The sequence below is a fragment of the Sinohyriopsis cumingii genome, chromosome 6 (genome assembly GCF_028554795.1).
Source record: "Sinohyriopsis cumingii isolate HCF-2022 chromosome 6, ASM2855479v2, whole genome shotgun sequence".
In the NCBI taxonomy this organism is placed as follows: Eukaryota; Metazoa; Mollusca; class Bivalvia; order Unionida; family Unionidae; genus Sinohyriopsis; species Sinohyriopsis cumingii.
Window position 1 is genome coordinate 59,648,265 of NC_142966.1, and position 24,081 is coordinate 59,672,345.

General features: G+C 34.9%; 1 protein-coding gene across 2 annotated transcripts in view; it reads right to left on the bottom strand.

Moving 5' to 3' along the window:
* LOC149797040 (rho guanine nucleotide exchange factor 17-like) overlaps positions 1–24,081 on the bottom strand; it is a 236,502-nt gene that overhangs the window by 18,807 nt on the left and 193,614 nt on the right. Inside the window, exons 20-23 of one of the 2 annotated variants that reach the window (XM_089961704.1) lie at positions 22,984–23,013; positions 5,926–6,074; positions 3,178–3,352; positions 1,338–1,511 (exon numbers count right to left, since the gene is read on the bottom strand). In XM_089961704.1, coding sequence (XP_089817830.1) covers positions 1,338–1,511; positions 3,178–3,352; positions 5,926–6,074; positions 22,984–23,013 — 528 coding nt within the window. The remainder of the gene's footprint in view (positions 1–1,337; positions 1,512–3,177; positions 3,353–5,925; positions 6,075–22,983; positions 23,014–24,081) is intronic. The other variant, XM_089961705.1, reaches the window with a different exon arrangement.

Sequence of the window (24,081 nt, forward strand, 5' to 3'; positions counted from 1 at the left end):
CACTTCTTTTATGCACAGATCAATTTTATTATATAAATGCTCTGTTATGAGCGACCACCTGCTGAACACAAACAGTGACCGCAATGTCTTGGCAAAATATACATTTCGACACTGCTATGAAAGAAGAACAAACACATAGCAAAAACAAGGATAAACTCCACTGACCTTTATTTAATCCCTGTAAAAATGACTGCTCATACCATTCTAAATTTTAATTTTTTTTTAAAAAATAGGCTGGCTAACGATGTCTGAATTTGTTGAGCTATGTCTATAGTGTTTTATAGTTTCTGTCGTAAACCAGACTAAAATAAATGTAGATTATTTCCTAGTCTAGTTCCCTGCTTCATATGCTCCCTGCATTGTTCTCCGCTATTCATAAAGGGGCAAGCAACGCAGGGAGCATAAAAAGCAGGGAAAAGACTAATTATTCCCACACTTACCCTGCTTCCCAGCCTTATCATAGGACCCGGAATCCCTATCAATGACCATATCACGAGAACAGACAGACACCACTGACCTATATGTAATCAATTGTTTCACATTTTTCTACAGCCCAGTCAAAACTGTCTTTAAGTTCAATTTTAAGGCTGGAGAAAATAATTATTGTAACTGAAAGAAGTGAAAAAGAGCAAACCACTCACAAAAAATCAGTTTAATCGTCGATAAAACAAATTTAGGTTGTTATAAAGGAAAACGAGTAATTCAGAAATGATTTCACATGCTAAAATATGAGATCTTCAAATGCAAATGTGATTTCATGTTTAATGATAGAAGTATATCTTTACTGCTGTATAATTTAGTTTTTTAGATGAAAGCATACAATACTGCAGCAAGAACTATTAATAAAGAATAGAATATATATATATATATATATATATATATATATATATATATATATATATATATATATATATATATACAGTGATTGTGGTTATTTTTCTTAAAATTGTTATGAAACTGGAGCTTGGAAACTGGTCTTTTTGTACAAACCTGTTATGAGAGACCATCTGTCTTGAGAGACCACTTTTTTGGGCAGAAGGGGTGGTCTCTCATAACAAGTTTTACTGTACACTCATGTTACAGATCACTGACAATTTTTAAGTTTGAGAGTACACTCATGTTACAGATCATTGACAATTTTCGAGTTTGAGAGTATACTCATTTTACAGGTCATTGACAATTTTTGAATTAGTGAGTATACTCAAACTAAAGATCATTGACAATGCCTGAGTTTGAAATTACATTCAAATTCAGTGAAGAAACATGCATACATGCTAGGACCACTGTCCATTATTAGCTTCCCTATTCATCCAAAGCACAATAATTAAGTATCTTACCCGTGAATGTTGGTGTGTTGATTGTGCCCTTGGTGGTGGTGGAAGTAATACGAGGCATCGGGATGGAGAGAATGACTCCAGCACTGGTCCCCACCCACAACAAATCTTTACACACCATCAACGCTGTGATACGCAGACATGCTGCCTTGTGCTGACGGATTATGTCATCTGCCGCTGGAATCATACAACAGGTTAATATTAAAAAAATATGCTGATGGGTTGTACTGACAGCCTCTAGACCTGACACTTTAATATGGGTTGTACTGACAGCCTCTAGACCTGACACTTTAATATGGGTTGTACTGACAGCCTCTAAACCTGACACTTTAATATGGGTTGTATTGACAGCCCCTAGACCTGACACTTTAATATGGGTTGTACTGACAGCCTCTAGACCTGACACTTTAATATGGGTTGTACTGACAGCCCCTAGACCTGACACTTTAATATGGGTTGTACTGACAGCCTCTAAACCTGACACTTTAATATGGGTTGTACTGACAGCCTCTAAACCTGACACTTTAATATGGGTTGTACTGACAGCCTCTAGACCTGACACTTTAATATGGGTTGTCCTGACAGCCCCTAGACCTGACACTTTAATACGGGTTGTACTGACAGCCTCTAAACCTGACACTTTAATATGGGTTGTACTGACAGCCCCTAGACCTGACACTTTAATCAGGGTTGTACTGACAGCCTCTAGACCTGACAATTTAATATGGGTTGTACTGACAGCCCCTAGACCTGACACTTTAATATGGGTTGTACTGACAGCCTCTAGACTTGACACTTTAATATGGGTTGTACTGACAGCCTCTAGAACTGACACTTTAATATGGGTTGTATTGACACCCTCTAGACCTGACACTTTAATATGGGTTGTACTGAGAGCATCTAGACCTGACACTTAATATGGGTTGTACTGACAGCCTCTAGACCTGACACTTTAATATGGGTTGTACTGACAGCCTCTAGACCTGACACTTTAATCCAGTAGTCACAGCATAATATGCCCTTTCATATGTTGATAAGCTGTTAAATGCCAATAAATCAATCAAGTATCTGCAGTAGTATTTGTACACTGAACTACAATTATATGATTTACTTTGTGAGAAAAAATATGTGATTTTTCTAGCCATGGTGGCCAGCAAAACCTAAAGTTCAGTAAGGGCATGAAGTGCAGAACTTGATTATTTCACATAACAAGGTGTTTTCTAAACTGAACATCAGGCAGAGTAATCAAAACATTTCTATCTGGTCCTTAAAAAATAGTGATGTTTTGTTTCTTCAAAAGGAAAAAATGAAAATATACTAAAGCAAGTGATCAATGAGAGAATATGTCCCTGAGGTAATAATGACCTTCAACTTCTTATACTAATGTGAAACAGTTTCTTCCCAGTCTAAAACGTGACTTATCATGAGGCTCAAGTTGAAGCAAAACCAAATGGCTGAGTTGCATTATACAGTGGGTAATGTAGGGGAAAAAGAAAACATCTAGCTTTTGTTCTTATATATCTTCTAATATTATCTCCCTAAGTGGTATTAGTGCAATACATATCGCTTACAAGTTGGATCCAAATGCAAACAACATAGACCCTGATCTGCCATCATGTAATGCGCTGACAGATGAGGGTCAATGTTGCTTGTTATAATGAATACTCCTAACAAACTGCACAGATCCAGATCTGCTCATGCATGATGCAATGGCAAAACTGGGTCTATGCGGCTTGCAGTTGGATCCAGCTTCTATGCAAGTATTATATGGTAGATAGAATACAATAACTTGTGCAATTACACATAACATACGGAGAAAAGTTATTCTAGCAGCAAAACATACACTGTAGTTTCTGGTTGACAGCATTTGCAATGCTAACTTCCAGCAGGTACTCATACGTAGTGGCATGATACAGGAGAACTTTGGATGACTGCTGGGAGGCAATCCACACTCCCTGTCCAGATGTTACTATACACTGCACACTCTTATTGACATCTTGGTGCACTTGAAATGTTGTCTGTAAAAAAAAATAAGGAAAGATTCTGAAAAGGTAACACAAACCATGAATTTCTTCTGCTAATGATCTAGGTTTTATCAAGGAAATATTGATCATGTATATTGTAAAACCTTCAAGTATTTTAACAGTGTTGCTTCTAGAACTTTTCACAAAAAGGCCAACGTTCCTACCTGAACTTTAAAAGATGGTCAAACCTGGCAATAAGTGAGCCAAATACTTGAATTATTTTGGGTAAAAAGAATCTATTAAATTCATCAATGCTTATTTTAGTAATATTACTTTATGTTACCTGAATACTTTTAAAAACCATAGAAGCTCGATGTAAGATAATGTTAATTTTTTTTTTTTATCAAGCCTAGACCGATAAATCAGTCGCACACTTATAATGATATTGACTGGCAGACTAGGAGCTGACATTGCCATTTCATTAAAACCTGCAAAAGATCTGCAGACACCCTTGTCTGCAAGCATCGGTGTACATTTTGTACACTTAACGGTATTTCTCACAGCTGTTGAGCTACAATCAAATGAGGTGTTCTTTTGGTGACATGTACACACTATTTTCACATATAATCCTGTGTTGGTGACTTGTAAGTCAATATACTTGTACCAAATGCCGGTAAGCATCTAGATCTCCATGCAGCAAAACTGCACATTTTAATAAACAGGTGACATCAGGCCCACATATCAATCATCAGTATCAATACAGAATTGGAGCTCTGATTTATCTGACTAGATCAAACCATCTATTATACAGCGGGCATAATCAAGAAAAAGTTGGTACTATCCAACATCGAGCCCTTGTGTAACAAATATGACATTATCTAAGTTATTACCTACATTTTTTTTCAACAGTTCTTGTTTTGGTAATTTGTACATCTTGTTGTCAATGCATTGTTCTTGTTATCATTGACATGTCCTTCCCATACTGTTGTTCAATAGGAATGGCCATTTCTTGGTCCACTTTACTTGAAACGCATGATCATATTACACTTTTTTTCAAATGGTGACTCAGTTTTGGCTGCTCAAGAATTGCAACATTCTTCCACAATTTCTAGTTGCCTGATTTGGCAAAGAATAAATGCCATCCTCAAAAGGAGTTGGAAAGTCTGAACTGCCTGATATTGTTCTCTTGTGATGTCTTCCAACATATTTTCTGACTGCTGATTACTGGTTCAGCCATGGGTAAAATGCCATACCTAGTCTTTGCCATCTGCAATATCCAGGCAGTCAAGCGAGTTTTTTGATTAAAAAGATATAGGAGTAATGGAATTGTTTTGTAGGAAAATTATCGGTTTTTCTTTAAAAACAGGATTTTTCATGAAAACAAAAAAGCAACAGTTACTGCATCTTACTATGTGAAGACTTATCAGTAATGATCATTACTGAGAATACAAATACAAACAGTGTAATCATCTGAAAACATCCCAGAGACTATACTGCAATAAAACATTTTAACAAAAATTACATGTTGTGTATACAGGTAGAATATTCTCTCCTCTTTGCCCTCCCAAATCCTTCTATTGTTGTTCATTATGCACAAAAATTAACATCGGTATACATGAAACAGGTGAAAAGACTTGTAAAATACATGATATCTTTGAGGTATCTCTGAATGATACACATAAAAAGTTTACTCTTAAAATCTTGACCAATAGCATTTCTATAGCAACTGAGTATCCTTTATCTAGACCAACAGTATTACCAAAGCAAATGAGTAAACTTTATTTAGACCAACATTATTTCCATAGCAACTGAATAAACTTTATCTACACTAACATTATTTCCATAGCAAATGAGTAAACTTTATCTACACCAACATTATTTCCATAGCAACTGAGTAAACTTTATCTAGACCATCAATTATTCCAAAGCAAATGATAAACTTTATCTAGACCAACAGTATTTCCATAGCAATGGAGTAAACTTTATCTGGACCAACACTATTTCCAAAGCAATGGAGTAAACTTTATTTAGACCAACAGTATTACCAAAGCAATGGAGTAAACATTATCTGGACCAACAGTATTTCCATAGCAACTGAGTGCACTTTATCTAGACCAACCATATATCCAAAGCAAATGAGTAAATTTGATCTAGACTGACAGTATTTCCAAAGCAATGGGGTAAACTTTATCTTCACTGACAGTATTTCCAAAGCAATGGGCTAAACTTATTTCTCTTCATGGAATTAATACACCCTAAACTTGCCAGGAGTTTCAGCAGATGCTTGGCAAATCTGGAAAAGAGATCTCTCAAGGCAAGGCATGACTATAATTGTCCTTCTTAACCAGTGTTGAATTTTGACATTGGAAAATTGATCCTTGGTACAGACCTGTTATTAGAGACCATCGGTCTTGACAGACTGCATTTCGTTGGCAGAAGGGATGGTTTCTCTAACAGGTTTTATTGTATATGCAAGATGGAATGAAATCTATGCAGATAAAATACGCACACTTAAACTACAAAAAATATGGAATTTAAAAGACACTATTAAAATAAATTAATCATTCTAACTAACATTCAGCATTTTGAAAATTAATTAAAAAAGATACTTAAACATGACTACTCACCTGTGGATTAAGAGAGAGTGGATTTATTACACTGATGTTGTTCTGACAGCCACACCACAGTTTACCAGCAACTGGCAACATCTTGCTGATGGGTGCAGTTACAGTTCCTAAAGTCCGTGTGTATGGGTGTTCTGTGTCCCATACACCCTCTGAAACACAACGCAGAGACCTCATTCACCATGATGTAAAAGAGTACATGAATGAATGAATATATATATACATATATATACATAAAAGGAATTTTTTTATTATAAAAAAAGCTTCTGAAGTGAATGGATGACCCAAAAAGTCACTTATTTCCCATCATGCACCTCAAAATAGTTTTTTGTTTCAACTAACCCACTATAAACTGTGATACTGCATTAAATAATCAGATAAATATCAGGTGTTCTCCATTACAAAAACTTTATTCTCGCTTGCATTATAAAAAATCATCTTTTTTTGCATTTCTAATCTCTATGCTACTGAATATGTATTACCTAAAAGAAATGTTTTCTTGCTTTGATCTGGGCAACAAGTCATAATATTTGTCCATCCTTTGCATCATTAAGTTTATGATAATATTCCTGTATAATTAACACTGATTTCCTCTACTGCAGTTAATAATTCATCTGTGTATATATGTATAAAATATTTCAACTAATTAACCCAATATATGATTCTACAACAAAAGGTAAAATTGACTCATATGAGGCCTGAGACCACTCACCTGGTTGCCATCTGTCTAACAGTCATATACAAGAAAGGTCAGTGAAGAAATCTAGATTAGCTGGATGCCTTGTCAAAATGCTTATAATTCTGTTGATTGGTTATGAAAGTAGTTGTCTGAAGTCTCATTTTTACACAGAACTGTATCAATATCTGTTGATTGGTTATGAAAGTAGTTGTCTGAAGTCTCATTTTTGCACAGAACTGTATCAATATCTGTTGACTGGTTATGAAAGTAGTTGTCTGAAGTCTCATTTTTGCATAGAACTATCAATATCTGTTGACTGGTTATGAAAGTAGTTGTCTGAAGTCTCATTTTTGCATAGAACTATCAATATCTGTTGACTGGTTATGAAAGTAGTTGTCTGAAGTCTCATTTTTGCATAGAACTATCAATATCTGTTGACTGGTTATGAAAGTAGTTGTCTGAAGTCTCATTTTTGCACAGAACTGTATCAATATCTAATGGCACATTAATCAAAAAGACTTTATGCAAGACTTTCTGGCAAATAAGGTCAAAATTGTTGAATGGTCTTAATGAAGAAGCCATTTAAAAGTTTTACTGTTTATAGGAGTGGTTGCTATATTTGATGACAGATACACATCATTTGTACAAAGTCGAAAAACCTTCAAGCAAAGATGCCTTACTTCATTTAGTCAAATTCTGTAAAGCCACTCTAAAAAGAACAATTCTGTCAAAACCTGTCAAAGGGGATTTGTAAAGAATAAGTTTAAGAGTTTATTTATATTTTTAGTTAAAGTGGCCCTATTTGGTGGTGGAGCAGAATCAAATTAAAAAGCATTCATACAAGTATGTTTTCTAATAAAGTTTGGTCAAAGTATGTTTTTTTTTTAAAGGTATGATTCAAAGGTTTTTCTATTGTTAGTAATGGCAGCCATATCTGATCATACTCCTCACCCCACAGTGGGTTACCTCCCTTGGTAAGCTACTGCCACAGCCACAATAATGTATACTTGGCAGTAAATTGTAACCTTGTGAAAACTGGACCCTCTGGTAACATTATGACACTTTATTTAGATTTTATTTACTTGATCTTTGTCTTTGGTACAGAATCTTAAGATTTTGTATTCTATACTGGGTAAAAAACCTCTTTACCTTCAGTAATGGAACACAAGACTAATTACACTATAGGATAGCACATGAAAAGACATAATAATAAACTACTGACACTACAATGTAACATCTGAGTTGCCTAATTTAATATGGCTCCGTTACCCTATAATCATGATGGGATTTCAATTCACATCCAGGGAACAATAGTACGAACCAGTCAAGATTGTTGTGTACTAATATAAGGAGAGAACAAACTAATGCTTAGATGACCTAGGGAGCAAAATATTACAGCATCGATATATTATGCAAGCTGTAAGGAGCGTCTGGCTTCATTTGTACAAATTTGAAAAGTCTTCATGCCAGGATGCTCTTCACAAAATATGGCAAAAACAGGTCAAACAGGACTTGAGAATTAGTAATGTTGGTGAACATGTGATGGACAATTTCACAATGGATGCAGTTCCATACCCTAAGCTCACTTGATCTTACTGCAATATAAGATAATTATTCATGCATAGTAGTATTCAGTGAGTAATAAGAATTTGTACTTTAGGCAGATATTAGTTTTGCTATGCTATCAATTTACAAAGCATTTCATATGTAGCATGCCACTGTCTCTCTATAAAGTTATTGCTCATTTAATTATATCTAATTTGTCACCTGATATACACTGTCAGTATGCAGAAAAATGTCCATAATGTTTTTGAATTTTATTGAGATAAATGATCATCTACATAAATGATGCTACTAAATAATCTATTAAGGGTTCTGTGGAAATTCTATTGATCTGGATGGGTAAGAAGTCAGCTATACTGATCAATAATTTGTGACTGTAGTAATAACATCATGACATTAGTGTATTTGTATTGCAAGAGACTTTACATGTTTCAAACTGTCTGACACATACCCAAAAAAAAGCCTAAACAAGTTTAAATTACCATTTTATTGGGAGGGGGGCACAATGTATGACTGGGTAATGTTCCTAATCATAGATTATTAAACTATGAAGATTGTTTGCTTCTAAAAGCCCCTTCCTTACTTGGGCAAAACTCTCAAAGTGACCATGTTAGAATACATAATAATCCAATCACAAAGATTTAACTGAGTTGATAAACTTGGCAGATCCTACCTGAATTTACAGCCTAAAAAACAAAACTGGACTCATGTTTGTAAATAAGTAGAGATCTCCCCCTCATTATAATGTGCCTCATTATAATATGATTCTGGATATAAAGTGCCTACTATAACACGGTTCTATATATTATGCTATTCTCAATATTTGTTATTCTGTACATATTATGGTACTTGGTACAATACAGTTTGGTACAAACATGGTCAGTGGTTAAGGACCCAGACAACTACATTATAACGAGGGAGGATTGTACGTCTCCATTGCAAACCCAAATGTCCAAGTCCAAAAAGTTTAAAAAATGTATAATCTATTAAGATGATCTACCGTATTTTCCGGCCTACAAGTCGATGCGGAGTATAAGTCGAATTGACCAATTTTGTAAATTTTCCATCCTTCGTCCATATATAAGTCGATTCGGAGTATAAGACGAGGCCAGGTCAATAACTTGGCTTTGTATTTTATACTAGTAACTTCCGGTTGCATGAATATTGATGGTATCGTTGTATGATATTCCATACTACCGGCAATCGTGAAATTGCATTACCGATGCTAACATGCTTGTGATTTTACTTATGAACTGCTATATTTTGTTATCAATTGACACAGCTGAATAAACAGTCCATGCTTGTTTATTATAATTGAAAGCACATCCATGTTGTAGTTCATTTTATTACCTGTAGTTACGAACGTAACTTATACAAACTTGTCATTTTCTATCGTAAGTTTGAAAGTCACGGACTCCGTTAAATCGATTCGTATATATATATATATACATACCGGTTTACTATTTTTTAAGTGTTTGTTCTGTTTGGACTTGGATATAATTAACATTTTATTACTAATCTATTCAATGATATACCCCACTATTATCTTTATCGGTGAGTTCGAATACAAAGTAATGGGTATGATCTCTTGTCCTTATAACAAATTTTGTATGGACAATGACTTCAATAAAATGTTGACAGATTTTCATTTCCCTAAAAAAAGCTTCATTTCCCTACTGGCAGCCTTGCTGATTTGACCTATTCTGTCGATTCTTGCCCTCAATCTGGTTTCAACTATAGCCAAAGCGCTAAGCATGTTTAATTACCGTGTAAATAACACTGCATAGCCATGTGGTTGTTGTGGCAATGTACATCGTAATTAAAACAAGAATGAATTGTTGATTTAGAGGTGTTTATTGATAATGGAATATAGTAGGCTCGTAATACCTGAGGATTATCACATTTGTCAGGTAACTCAAAATACGGTCTTTTTTCTCTTTGCAAAAGCTACAAATAAAAAATGCCCTGAATAAAAGAACGATCTTGTACACGGACAATTTTTTTCATCTCTCACTCTCTCTCTCTCTCTCGTGCGCACACACACAAGCACGCGCGTGCTCACAATATATCTGATTATAGTTTAGTTTAAAGCATATTTGTTTTAATTATGATATCCATTGCAACAAGAGCCTTCTCGTGGGTCTGTGGTTCTTTCTGGGGTTTTCCCGGGTTCTTCCTCCACCATTAATACTGGCCGCCATGTATAGCCTATCGTGTGCTGAAAAATGGCGTTAAGCCCCAAAACAACAACAGCAACAAGAGCCACGTGGCTGTGCATGCTATGATTATTCCTTCCAGTTGAAACCAGTCTTGAGTGCAAGATTCAACAGATGAGATAAACTCAGTGAAGCTAACAATAGGGAAATAAGGCAATTCATAGGGAAATCAGAAATGTGAAGAAAATGAGACAGAAAACAAAAGTTGCAAACAAAAAATAAATAAAAATACTTTTTATTATACTTTAACATATCTGTGAAATGCAGTATCAAATTTACACAAATGTACAGTTTTATAATACATATTATTAAGAAAATAAAATTAATCATCTCCAATATCTGAAAATCCCTCGAAGTCTTTGTCTTCCATATCAGAATGAAAAATGGCAGCTATATCGGGGCTCATATCATTAGAAATGTTCTCATTATCGTCTGTCTCCATCTCATCATCCTCATCTGGCTTCTCTATCTGGCTCACAATTTCTGCTTTAGCAAAGCCATTCACAATAGCCAATTCAGGAACCCTGTCCCATGCATCCTTAACCCAATGCGCAACCTGGCAATATGTAGCGCACCGCATACGTCCTGTGTTTGTGAAGCTGTGGTCGCCTGCCATCATCCAATGTTCCCACAACTTCCGAAGCTCAGCCTTGAAACATCGATTAACGGAAATGTCTAGTGGTTGTAATAACTTTGTCATACCACCTGGGATGATGCCTAACGATGTGTTCTTGGTTTTAATCTTCAACTTTGTCTCGGCACTGATGTGTGCACGCATAGAATCCATAATGAGGAGAGACTTCTAAGTTTGGAAAAATCCACCAACTCGATGTACGAAACATTTATCTAACCACTTCCCCATCATGGCATTGTCCATCCATCCTTTTGGATTTACTTCAATCATTATTCCACTGGGGAATTTCTCCTTTGGCATAGTTTTTCTTTTAAAAATCAGCATTGGGGGCAACTTTCCGCCATCGGCACTACAGGAGAGAACTACAGTGAAGTTTGACTTCTCATGACCTGTTGTCCTAATAGTAACAGTCTTAGATCCTTTAAGCTCAACTGTTCTGTTCATTGGAATGTCAAATGTTAACGGCACTTCGTCCATGTTTATCACGTTAGACATTTCAAAATTGTCAGTCTTAATCTTGTCTTGGACATACTCACGGAAATTATTCAATTTTTCCAGAAAGTCTACTGGTAGTTTCTGTGCCATAGTAGTGCGTTGTCTTATACTAAGTCCCCTTCTTTGCATGAAACTATAACACCATGACACACGTCCACTAAAACTTTCAATTCCTAATTCAGTTGCGATTTCCTTTGCCTTGAGTCTGAGATCAACAGAGTTCATTCCACGACACGCGGCACGTTGTGTCAAAACATATTCTTCTAATTTATCCTCAATATTAATCCATCTTGCTTTGCAGCCATGATTTGCTTTCTTTGTTTTTTTTGTAGCGCATAATGCAACCTTAGCTTTACGCCAATCCTGGACACATTTTTCACTTACACCATATTTCCTGTGAGCAGCCATATTCCCACCTTTCTCTTCAGCGAACTTTACAACTTCCAGCTTAAATGCCGCTGTGTAAGACTTGCGTGATTTGACGGGAGGCATTGTGAGATAAGTTGTATGATTTGTACGGGGATATTTATATGAATGATTATGACTGAAAAGATTGATCAAAATATACCGAACTCATTAAAATGTGCCCGTACTATAGCAATGAAAACAACGCCCATGGCTAAATTCATTATTTACATCTAGAGAAAGGAGTGGGCATCATTTCCTGTTGTACTTAATCCCATTGATATTAAAAACGGGTAGCGTAATTGATGCGGATTAATGATAAAGAACAATGGGGTACCGGCAATATGGTAACTAGTATCGGTAGCTAAAGCCAATATCAAGGTCTAAACAATTGCAGCAACTGGCTTTGATTGTTGTTGGAAACCAAAGACCAATTAATCAACAACTGGTATAATCAAAGAGAGACACCGAATCGTCAGCTGGTTAAGAATGAATGTAGGTGAAGTGTTGACATTACAATTTGCTTTAAACTGAATTGCGAAACTAAAAATCATGGATCACTGATGATCTATGAGTACTGGTAGTCCATCTATTTATCTGATTTTAGTGTAGTTTAAACCTAATTTATTTGAGAAACTTTGTCAAATACAATTAGAAACATATGATATGGGGGATTCAGTAGAATGCATGATCTACATTATTTTATAAATAATCATAGAACGCTCGAGTTAATATGGATTACATCCCTTTGTAGGATCAATTGGATCAATGAAAAAGCTATGCCGGTAATTGCTCACGTGTGTCCAACATTATACTGGAAAATCAAATATTAATGGACCAGCTATTTCATATCTTTTTTTTTAGGAACAAACAATATGCTTTGAATTAGTACAGTACACTATAGAGTATAGACCGTAAGTGTGCTATGCGGCCCGGTGAAGTTTTTACCGGTACGGTAAATTGTTTTCTTTTATTTTATGTTTGAGAAATAAGAAAAAACATGCAGAATGCAAAATAAATAATGACAAAACTTACAAATATAAACGCAGTCATATTAGTTTATGACAATTTATTGACATAGTAATTTAACATGAATTTGTACTTCTATGTGACCTGTTTTCGATTATGCCGATTATAGAGCAATGTCAATAGCATACCGGATACTGTAATCCATATATAAGTCGATGCAGTTTCAATGACACAATCCATATATAAGTCGATTCGGAGTATAAGACGAAGACCGAACTTTCAAGTCAAAAAGTATCGACTTATACGCCAGAAAATAACGGTACATATGAATACAAACCTATTTAAATTGCTTTTTGAACATGTACTATACATCAAAAATATTGTTATTATTATTATTACTTTATAAAGATTGTTTTATGTCCATTATTCATCAAAATAATAAAATACAGGAATGGTACAAGTTGTTCTATCCCAAGGTTATGTTGCACACGTAATTCCTGTATTCTGCTTACTTTAAATCCATCCTATAAATTCAATTTTTACTGATTTAAAATAATCACCAATCATAGTTTGTTTTGTGCACCATGATAAAACAGTAATTTTACTACTGATTTACAGCTTACATATCAGTCAAACTCTTTGGTCAGTCAATTTGTTTAAATTATGCACAGCAACAGTTGTCCTTGGCATCTGGCCTGGCACAAAGCATAAACACTGTGGTATTATTATGACAGTATCGAAAAAGAGTACAATGAACAGAACATTATACACTTGTCCCATGTTTAACAGCACAATAACCTGAACCTCTGGTCAAGGTATGTGGTCTTGTACTAAATTCATTGTGCATAAACCATTATTACTGGACTGACCATGACTGACCATTAACCTTCAGATCTCAAAATCTACAGGTTTCTTTATTATCCTCAATCCACAATTGCTGGTGAAGGTACATTGTTAAGAAGTAAAATGTTCATGTAGAAACCATTTGTTTTCTTTCAGTCACATTAACCTTGACCTTTGACCCATAAACTGATTAGCTTCTTCCTTACCCGAAATGGAGCTATTCCAGGCATGTAAAGTAGAACTAATGTTATTATTATGCAGAAACTATTTTTCTTTTTCAGTTCTAATAATGTTAAATGGTGGTAGCTGTTTTTCTTCAGAATTGCTAGGCTCCCTTACCTCAAGTGCAAGCCATCCATACAATTTTGGTAATGTAGATGATTGAAGTTTAAGTTATTGTACAGAAATGAAATGGCAAACAGATGGATCAAAAGCACAACATAAAATGCTCCCCCTAATGGAGGGTGTATTCAAGTGGCAACATCATTCAAGAACTTTAAGCTCAAAATAGCAACATCAGGGTGTATATTACAACAATAGATACATTACGTATTTTGTAATATCATGCATTAAAGCAATGTTACTGAGATTGCATTAAACTATTTTTTACAGTAACAAAATAACTTATTTACATCTTGGCACTTCCACAGAAAAGCATAGTTCGCGTAGTAATTCAATTCACTCCTAAGACTGCATTTTAAGGTTATCTTCAATTGTAAACAAATTCTCAATGTATCTACCTCATGAATTTAAATAACTACTCCAGTGGCCTAGTGGTTAGAGCATCTGCCCAGGATGCTGGAGGTCGTGGGTTCAAACCATAGCCGAGTCATACCAAAGACTTCTAAAAATGGTACTAACAGCTGTCTCACTAGGCAATCAGCATTAAGAGGTTAGCTGTTAGGACTAGTCAGCCTGGTGTCAGGATAATGTGACTGGGTGGGACATCATGCTACATGTCTGGCATGATGCCCCAGTGCTAGACATCACGTTAAACTGCCACACTGCAGACACTGTAGTGATATGACTGGAAAATTGTTAAAGCTACGTTAAAAATCTAAATCACACACACACAAATGAATTTAATTATATGTATTATACTAATTCAAACTGCAGCTATCATATTAATTCAGTAATATGCATTTTTTTAAAATAAAAATGAATCTGACTCCTCTTTCCATGATTTTGGGCAAAAATTTAGATAGGATACTTGTTAAGATCTGCAAAGTTGTCAAGGACAATGATATAATGAGATAATTATGACCAGTTGACACTATGCTAAGTTGTCAAGGAAAATGATATGACAAGATAACTATGCCCAGTTGACACTATGCCAAGTTGTCAAGGAAAATGATATGACAAGATAATTATGCCCAGTTGACACTATGCTAAGTTGTCAAGGACAATGATATGACATGATAATTATACCCAGCTGACACCATGGTAAGTTGTAAAGAACACTGATACAGCAAGATAATTATGCTCAGTTGAAACAGTGCTAAGTTGTCAAGGATACTGATATGGCAAGATGAATGTTTCCCAGTTGACACTATACTAAGTTATCAAGGACAATTATAAGTTAAGATGATTATGTCCAGTTGACATTATGTTACATTATCAAGGACACTGATATGGCAAGAAGAATATCCCCAGTTGACACTATGCTAAGTTATAAAAGACACTGCTATGGCATGAAAATTATGCCCAGTTGACACTATGCTAAGTTATCAAGGTCACTAGAATGGTGAGGTCTGAGTTGCTGAGCTGTTGTGAGGAACATCAAATTCAAATACAAAAGCATATTTATATGTAATAAATCAATAGTGTTTTTTTAAAACAATACAATTTCCTTTCTGTACTTGTCTGAATAAAATGTCCTGTAGTCTGATTGGAAAATCCCTTCTCACATGCACTGCTAGTGGACGAAATGGTCAACAAATACTCCAGCGATCTCCTATAGCTGACTCCTTAAATGTCACCTTTAAGGAGAAGACCGTACACTGCCAGTTGACTGATGCTCTGTGGCCTTTCATGCTGTTTCATAGATAATCAGTCTATGTCATGGAATATTCACTGACTACAGGTCCAGTCAACATTGATCTTCATTCCCAAAACTGCAGCTCCTCCATGTGAAGTGGCCATGCATGGAAATTGAAAATCTGGAACACTTTCAAAGGAAATGTGTTGTGATTCATGAACCTCTCATGGATGTACTTCCATCAGGAAACAGCCCCTATAATCCACTTCAGGACCAATAATAATTATATCACCGAATTTCTTGTTTGCAGGTCCGATTATGCAAGGAAAATGTTTTAATTTTTGCCTAACTGTGCTTTTGATGCTGCCACTTAAACAAGACAAACTTCAGTCCATTCTGGTGACTCAATAACAAACAGATTCTAAAGCTGAAATTGCCTCGATAGCTTTACTACTATTGGCCTACAGTCCGATAAGAAACAGCCTCAATAGCTTTACTATTGGCCTACAGTATGATAGGAAATTGCCTCAATAGCTTTACTACTATTGGCCTACAGTCCAATAGGAAATTGCCTTAATAGCTTTACTACTATTAACCTACAGTCTGATAGGAAATTGCCTCAATAGCGTTACTACTATTGGTCTATAGTACAATAGGAAATGGCCTCAATAGCTTTACTACCATTGGCCTTTAGTCCAATAGGAAATTACCTCAACAGCTTTACTACTATTGGCCTATAGTCCGATAAGAAATACAACCATGAAAGAAACTTGACTGAACTTACAATTTTGTAGTAGCCTCTTGCACAATTAGCATCATCTGCTCTGTCGTAGTAAAGTTATGTTGAAGACGAACATTTACAGTGTGATGATTTTGTTTCAAAAGCTTTCAGAGCATGCTCCTTTCTAGACAACTGTCATATATGTTTAAGTAAGGAGAGGTGAGCAAGTTCATGTGAAATTTCACTCAGTTCCCTTTTCCTCTTAACACAGAAAAGGCAAAAATCAAGCAACCCTTTTTACTGTATAATCATGTATGACACCGACTTACCCCTTTTTATTGTATAATCATGTGTGACACTGACTTACCCCTTTTTATTGTATAATCATGTATGACACTGACTTACCCCTTTTTATTGTATAATCATGTATGACACAAACTTACCCCTTTTTATTGTATAATCATGCATGGCACCGACTTACCCCTTTTTATTGTATAATCATGTATGACACCGACTTGTTTCCATCATCAGAAAAGCAAATTCAAGTTTATGAGCAAATAGTGTAATTCTACTGTAGAAGGAACAACAGATCTGGCCCTGGTATGTCAAAATTATTATGCCAAGTTGACACTATGCCAAGTTATCAAGGTCAATGATATGGCAAAATTAGTATGCCCAGTGGACACTATGCTAAGTTATCATGACCAATAATATGACATAATTATTATGCCCAGTTGGTAGTGTCATAATTTATCAAGGATAAAGATATGGCAAGATTATTATGCCTAGTTAACACTATGCTAAATTGTCAAGGACACTGATATGGCAAATTATTATGCCCAATTGGCACTACACTGTTATCAAAGTCACTGATTTGGCAAAATTATTATGCCCAGTTGACACTATGCTAAGTTGTCAAGGAAACTGGCATGACAAAATTATTATGCCCATTTGACACTAGGGTAAGCTATGAAGTACACTAATATGGGAAGATGATTTTGCCCAGTTGACACTATGCTAAGTTGTCAAGGACATTGATATGGCAAGATTATTATGCCCCATTAATACTATGCTAAGTTATGAAGTACACTGATAAGGCAGATTATTATGCCCATTTGACACTATGCTAAGTTATGAAGGACAATGATATGGCAGTATTATCATACCCAGTTGACAATACAAAGTTGTGAAGGATACTGATTTGAGATGATTATAATGCCCAGCTGACACTACGCTAAGTTGTCATGGACACTGATATGGCAAGATTAGTGTACCCAGTTAGCACTATTAATATTACTTTACTATCAGAGTTCCCAACTTACTCTTATGAACTTTCTTTTCTTACATCCAAATTAATGGAACTTGCTAGGTAAATACTGGCAGACACAAGACATTACACATCAACACTGACAAGTGGTAATCGTCTAAGTGTTGGAAAACAATGAGATCTTTGTGCCTACTTCAGTATCAAAACTATTTACTTTTGCAACTAATACAAATACCAATCAACAGAGTCATTGCTGCATCTCTTCACATTGTAAGAAACAAATGCTTTACATTTTCACTTCAAAAAGAATTTCTTCCATACCATACATTTTCTGAGATACGTATATTTTATTTTATATCATTTTTCTTGGTTAAGTTAAAAACAAGTAGTTCTGACACTTCCGTATTAAGCTTGAACTTCAATTTTGGGGAGTCTTGATCATAACACTGCAAAAAACTGCAATGGAAATAGGTAGCATACGAGAAGAGACTGTATTTATGTATATCAGCACATTCAAGATTACTGGAATTCATTTGGAACATTCTATGTTTTTAGCCTTGTGATAAAACATTAAGGATTATTTGGGATTTAATTCACGTTGCACTAAGTTCCTTTAAAATTTTCAATTTTGTATTCATGGGAAATAAACTGTTTGTTGAATTTTACAAAAAACTTGCTGCTTTCACTTCTTTTGTGTTATTTAGTTTAAGATCTCAGTCATAACTCTATTTAGCATGAATAATGAAAACAAGCTTATAAAAATATCATTAAAGTCATAACAGGATTCTTTGGAAATTTTCATCTATTCCATACTGACGGAAACTACTGACATACTGATAGAGTGGAAAAGTACTGTGGTACATACCACCTGAAAATACAGCGGTTTACTAGTAATACCATGCACTTCTACTATCAATGGACATAAAAGATACTATCAATGCCAGGCATCTACCTGTCAAGGTAAATAAATTAGTTCTGAAGTGACTATCAATGCCAGGCATCTACCTGTCAAGGTAAATAAATTAGTTTTAATGTGACTATCAGTCCAAGCTGTCAAGGCTGGTAGGTTAAGGACTAACATTTCCTCAACAGACCACTGACTAAGCTAATCCTGTACATCAATGACTAAACAATGTTAAGACACATACTGTATGTAATTGCCTATAAGTCCAACTCAAAACTACACAGACCGAGATCTGCTATCGCAAATGTTAGGAACAATCAGTAGGATAAACAAGACAGACCCTGATCTGCAGATGCATTATGCTATGCTAGATCAGGATCATTGTTGTCTGCAGTTTGAATCAACTTATTAATTAACACCTAGGATACATGTTAATTGTTGGTTGCTGTGCCTATTGTATTGCATGCATCTCCTACGACAAAGCCGATCAAATAGCATTATAGTAAGATATTATTTTATCATCATAATATAAGCTCTCAAGATGCCGTGAAAAAAGGAAATTTTATTAGAATTGCTGAAAGAAAACATACTTTTGTGGTAATAGTCACCATTAGTTATCCATACAAAATTTATGTGCACAGATGGCCACATGGATACACAAACAATATTTGCACATCACATTTTCTTGGCAGCTGGGACCAAAAGAATGGGTGGGTGTGTAAACAAAGCAAATTACTTTATTCAGTGTCTGTTTCCAGATCAAGCCAGTCATTTTATTTCAAATTTGCTAAAGTCCTGAAGCAGCATCATAGTTGGCTGGTTGGCATCATTTGTAAAGATGGGGTTCAAGTGGGTCTGAGAGTGCTCACCTGATATATCTACTTAAAAATTAGATGCATTGGAAGTAGACATCGAAATCAGGGTTATTGTGATTCTTGTTGAGATTTTAAGCTTTTTGAATAAAACAAATTAGCATTGACAACCATACTGGATGCTGGAACAGAATCATTTGTACATATTTGAAATACCATATCCCAGGATGCTTTCTGTGAAATTTTGTGAACATTTGTTGACAGACTTCTCAAGCTGGTTGTAGTAATGAGACAGTCATGCACACCAATAACTCCAAAAAAATCACTAGAGCAATGTAATTCATCAAAATATCCATCATCAGGCAATGCCCATAATATTTACCAAGATTTATTTCAATCCACCAACTACAGAGCTGGTTGTGATAGTAAGATTGTTTCAAACACAGTGTTAATCAACATGACAAAAAGGGCAATAACTCCAAATTGCAGGAGCAAAATGATTTGTTGACAGAGAACTATGGGACTACCTGAACTAAACTGACTGTGTGCCAGGCTTGCATTATGAATGGACTTGGTTACTGTACAGAAGGCATATACAAACCCAGCCCTCAGGCTCTTTATCCATATGAGTGATATTTTATAGGCACCATTTAGTGAGGTGTGACAAAGTATTTTGCTGAGATTTGTGTAATTTCTGTGAGACATTCCTTTCAGAGTTCTCCCATGTCATTGATTTGAATGTGCATGAACTATTTTTTTCAGTTTACTTATAACAGATCTGGGTAAGTTAAAGAATAATTAGCATTGGGAATCTACTTAAACATTAAGACTGATGACTGGTTCCTCATAGCTGATTAAAAATTGACTGTAACCTCTTGACAATATTTCGTACACTATTTATGGAAAGTCATTTTCATATACTTGGTAATGGTTATGTCATATGGTTTATAGGCACTTTTGTCATCGATCATGTTACAGGTGCCTTGGTCATACTAACTAGTAGCCAATATTCAAATATTTAACTTTTCTGCATAATTTCATCCCAAATGTCAACAGAATTTCTTGGAAATCAAGACTGTTATTTAAAACAAAAACACCCGCTGCGTATTGAAAGCACCATCTAATATTCTTGACCAGTAAGATTTTCAAATTAGCCACTGTCAGCAGCCATACTGGATATAAGGTCAACACCATGTTCATTTAGGACAAATGAGACATAATTAGAAGACTTTAAGAAAAAATGCCATGTTGTTTCGACCATTCATTCAAGAGAATTACTGACAAGATTTTCATTGTGACTGCAATAACTGAGGTCAGACAATCACCATTTTAATTCTGGAAAACTAGATATCACAATTAGTCTCCAAGTGAAAAACCAATGTCACTATGACTTTCCATTTAGGAGGAATAACAATAAAAAGACTTTTAAGATGGCTAGCCAGGTGGCCATACTGGACTGTTAGATCAGTACCATTTTCATTTAGCACTAATATTAATTTGACTTTCCATCTAAAAGTAGCAAGATTTTGAAGATGACCAATGTGATGACCATACTAGACATCAGACTGATACTGGGTTTCTTTCCGGATCAACTTGATATCATAAAATGTCTTTCAGTGAAAACAAAATGTAGTTATGGCCATCGAATCCCGAGGAGTAGTGTCAACAAGAGTTTCAAGATGGCTGCTGTGGTAGCTTTATTCAAATAGAAATAGTCATTTAAAGTTTTCTAACCTCAATGATGTTTATCTTTTTTTTTGTTGTTGTTTGTCTTGTCTCTGTTTTGTCTTTGCCTTTGAAAAAGACTCATTTAGAGTTGAAAATGCCCAGGATAGTTAAATACTAGTTTTGCACAGTTCGTTGTCAGTTTATTGCATTTATTTTAATCAATCCCTGACACACCTGATCTCTTGCTGGATCCAGTGCACTAGAAAGGACTGTTATTTGCCATATGATTTGTATTATAATATATATATATATATATATATATATATATATATATATGTCATTAGAGATTACCAGGAAAATGAACGAGAAGCACCATATACCGTCATAAGAGGGCACTATCCTAGGAAAGGTGACTAGACAGAGATGTCAACAATATAACCAAAACAATATGACAACCAGAAGTCGTAAATATATGTGCCCAGTGTAATAATCATTTATGTGTGGATTGTTTCAAAGCTATCAGTTAGATCATTCAAAATGTAAATATGTTTTCTAGCATTTGGAAACATTTGTTCTGTTTATGTTTTTTGATTAGTTGGCAATGAAAAGAAAAACACAAAAAAGAGCATGATGCTACATAATTCTAAGAGCGTTTGTTTACAGCACTTGGTCAGTTTCTGAATATTAGTTTTGTGGAAAATTTTAAGGAACAAAGGTAGGTAAAGTGTAGGGAAAATATGTGTCATGGTTGCTTGTAGCTTTTCAATGTGATGATGAGATTTCTGGGCACAAAATAATGGAATTATGTGTTAAAAGTTGTATTTGATTCAGTGTGAATTCACAATGGATTTGACAGCAATACATGTGGATCAATGAATTATTTAAAACAAGAGAACCAGTATAGGCAAATAAATCATTCTTTTCATCTTTATGCAGAAGTCTTTTATTTGTTCCATGTTGTATGAAATTTATACCTTATGTTGATAATTTTCGAGAACAACTTTGTCAAATCTGAACTTAACTGAAGAAATATTAAGCAAAAAGTAACCAATTCCTTTTTACATAAAAAAATCAGAAAGTCAGGTATTATCAAGTCTTATAGATAAGGGCACAGAAAACACACCCACTGCTTAGGTAATCCCTCTATCCGTGTTCTGTACATAGCTGCTTGGCTTGGGAGATAATAAGTTAATTGTTTGTTATAAATCAAAATCTCAAGATGGTGAATGTGTGAGTCAAATTCTGTGTGATTTTAAAACTGTTAGATACTTCTAGTAGTGACAAATTAAACCAATATTCAAAATCAATATAAGACTAAACATTTCTGAAGTCTGCTGTAGTCATGCAAATCTCTATTTCTAAGGTTTTTAATATTTCTTTTGAGTTAGCCAATTGCATATTTTGAACATCTTTGTCTTTTTCTGATGCAAGCTGAATAATTTCCTAAACTTCTGGCAGATGGATCCCTAGCTAGATGTGCAAAGGACAGATTCTTATAAAATGACATGTGCTGAAAATAAGACAAGAAATTTCAACACTCAGTGAAGTACCTGCATTTTAATCTTAATGTTATTCCTGTAAGTCTGTACTGAAAAATTAAGACATCATTTAGTTTCAGTAGCTTGAAACAACCATTGCCATTACTCTTAATGATGACACACCATCAAGGCACTGTGACATCAATCAAGTTTTATGATGGAATAACACCATTGGACTTAATGTCAATTCAAAATGGCCATTACTTACATCCAAGGTTTTTTCTTGCATGCAACAGAAAAGGCCAGGGATGTTCCTCTATGTAAATTAATTCTGTGCTACTGTCTACTGGATTTGTACCAAGCCATACAGTACACTGAGGTAACCACAAGACATTCTAATACATGTATATACATTAAAGAATTCTTTACCCTGATCTGTACCCTCATACTGCTTGAAATCTTAAAAATATAAAGGATATTCGTGTGTAAACAAGCTCCAAACATTATGAAAAATATTATAATCTAAATGACTTTGCAAAAAGCATTATAACATAACTGGTTTTTGCCCACAATGAAAATATTTTCTTATTAAAGATGCCCTATTCTTCTTACCATTATTCTGGCATACGAAAAAACAACAAATGTTTTTATTCACTATTTTGTCATTAACAACTAAGTGTTAAGAAAGGTTCATGCTTCAGATAAAAAGTTGAATTGTATCACTTTGAAATACGTTTGTATAATGAAATTCCTTTGATGCACTGTGACACAGCACACAGCAAAATCAGTGCTATAAGTGTAACAGTCTGATAACTACCATGCTATAATGGTGACACTGTAACACAATCTGAAATGTTGCCACGGTAAGTGTTATGACTACAGTGCTGTAATGCTGACACAGTGCAACAGTGCAGTAATATGAAAGACCATCAGAGCAAAACTTATAAAACTTGTTGATGGAGAATTACACTTCCTGTAAAGATACTATACATGTACGTGTGTGTGTGTGTTATGCTGTGCTTTGATTTTATGTACTCATATTTTGTGTGCCCTGCTTGTTATCATATTAGATTTTTTAATGAGAACATGCAAATGTTTAAGTCAGTAAAAAAAACTCTGATCTCGCATACAGTAAAACCTGCCCTTGTAGACAACTTCAATAAGGTACGCCTATTCACAACACAATTTTCTGTCATTTATCTTCGATGACCATGTTAGTGTCTACATAAAAAACACCTGTCCATAAAAGTCAAATGCTGTGGTCCCCTATGTGTCCATTGTCAACTGTCAACATGTTAACAGTACTGTAAACTCTCTATATGAGATCTGAAGGACAAAATTAGAGTCCCCTGACTATCCTTTCTAGACATATTTTACAATACTGTAAGATTTCTATAGAAACGAGAATTGTCAATAATAGACACATGCTGTAATCCCATGACAGTCCTTTGTATATAACTTTTACTATCCTGTAAGATCTCTATATAAGGACTCTTGTCCATAAAGGACAAATGTTGTGGTCCCTTG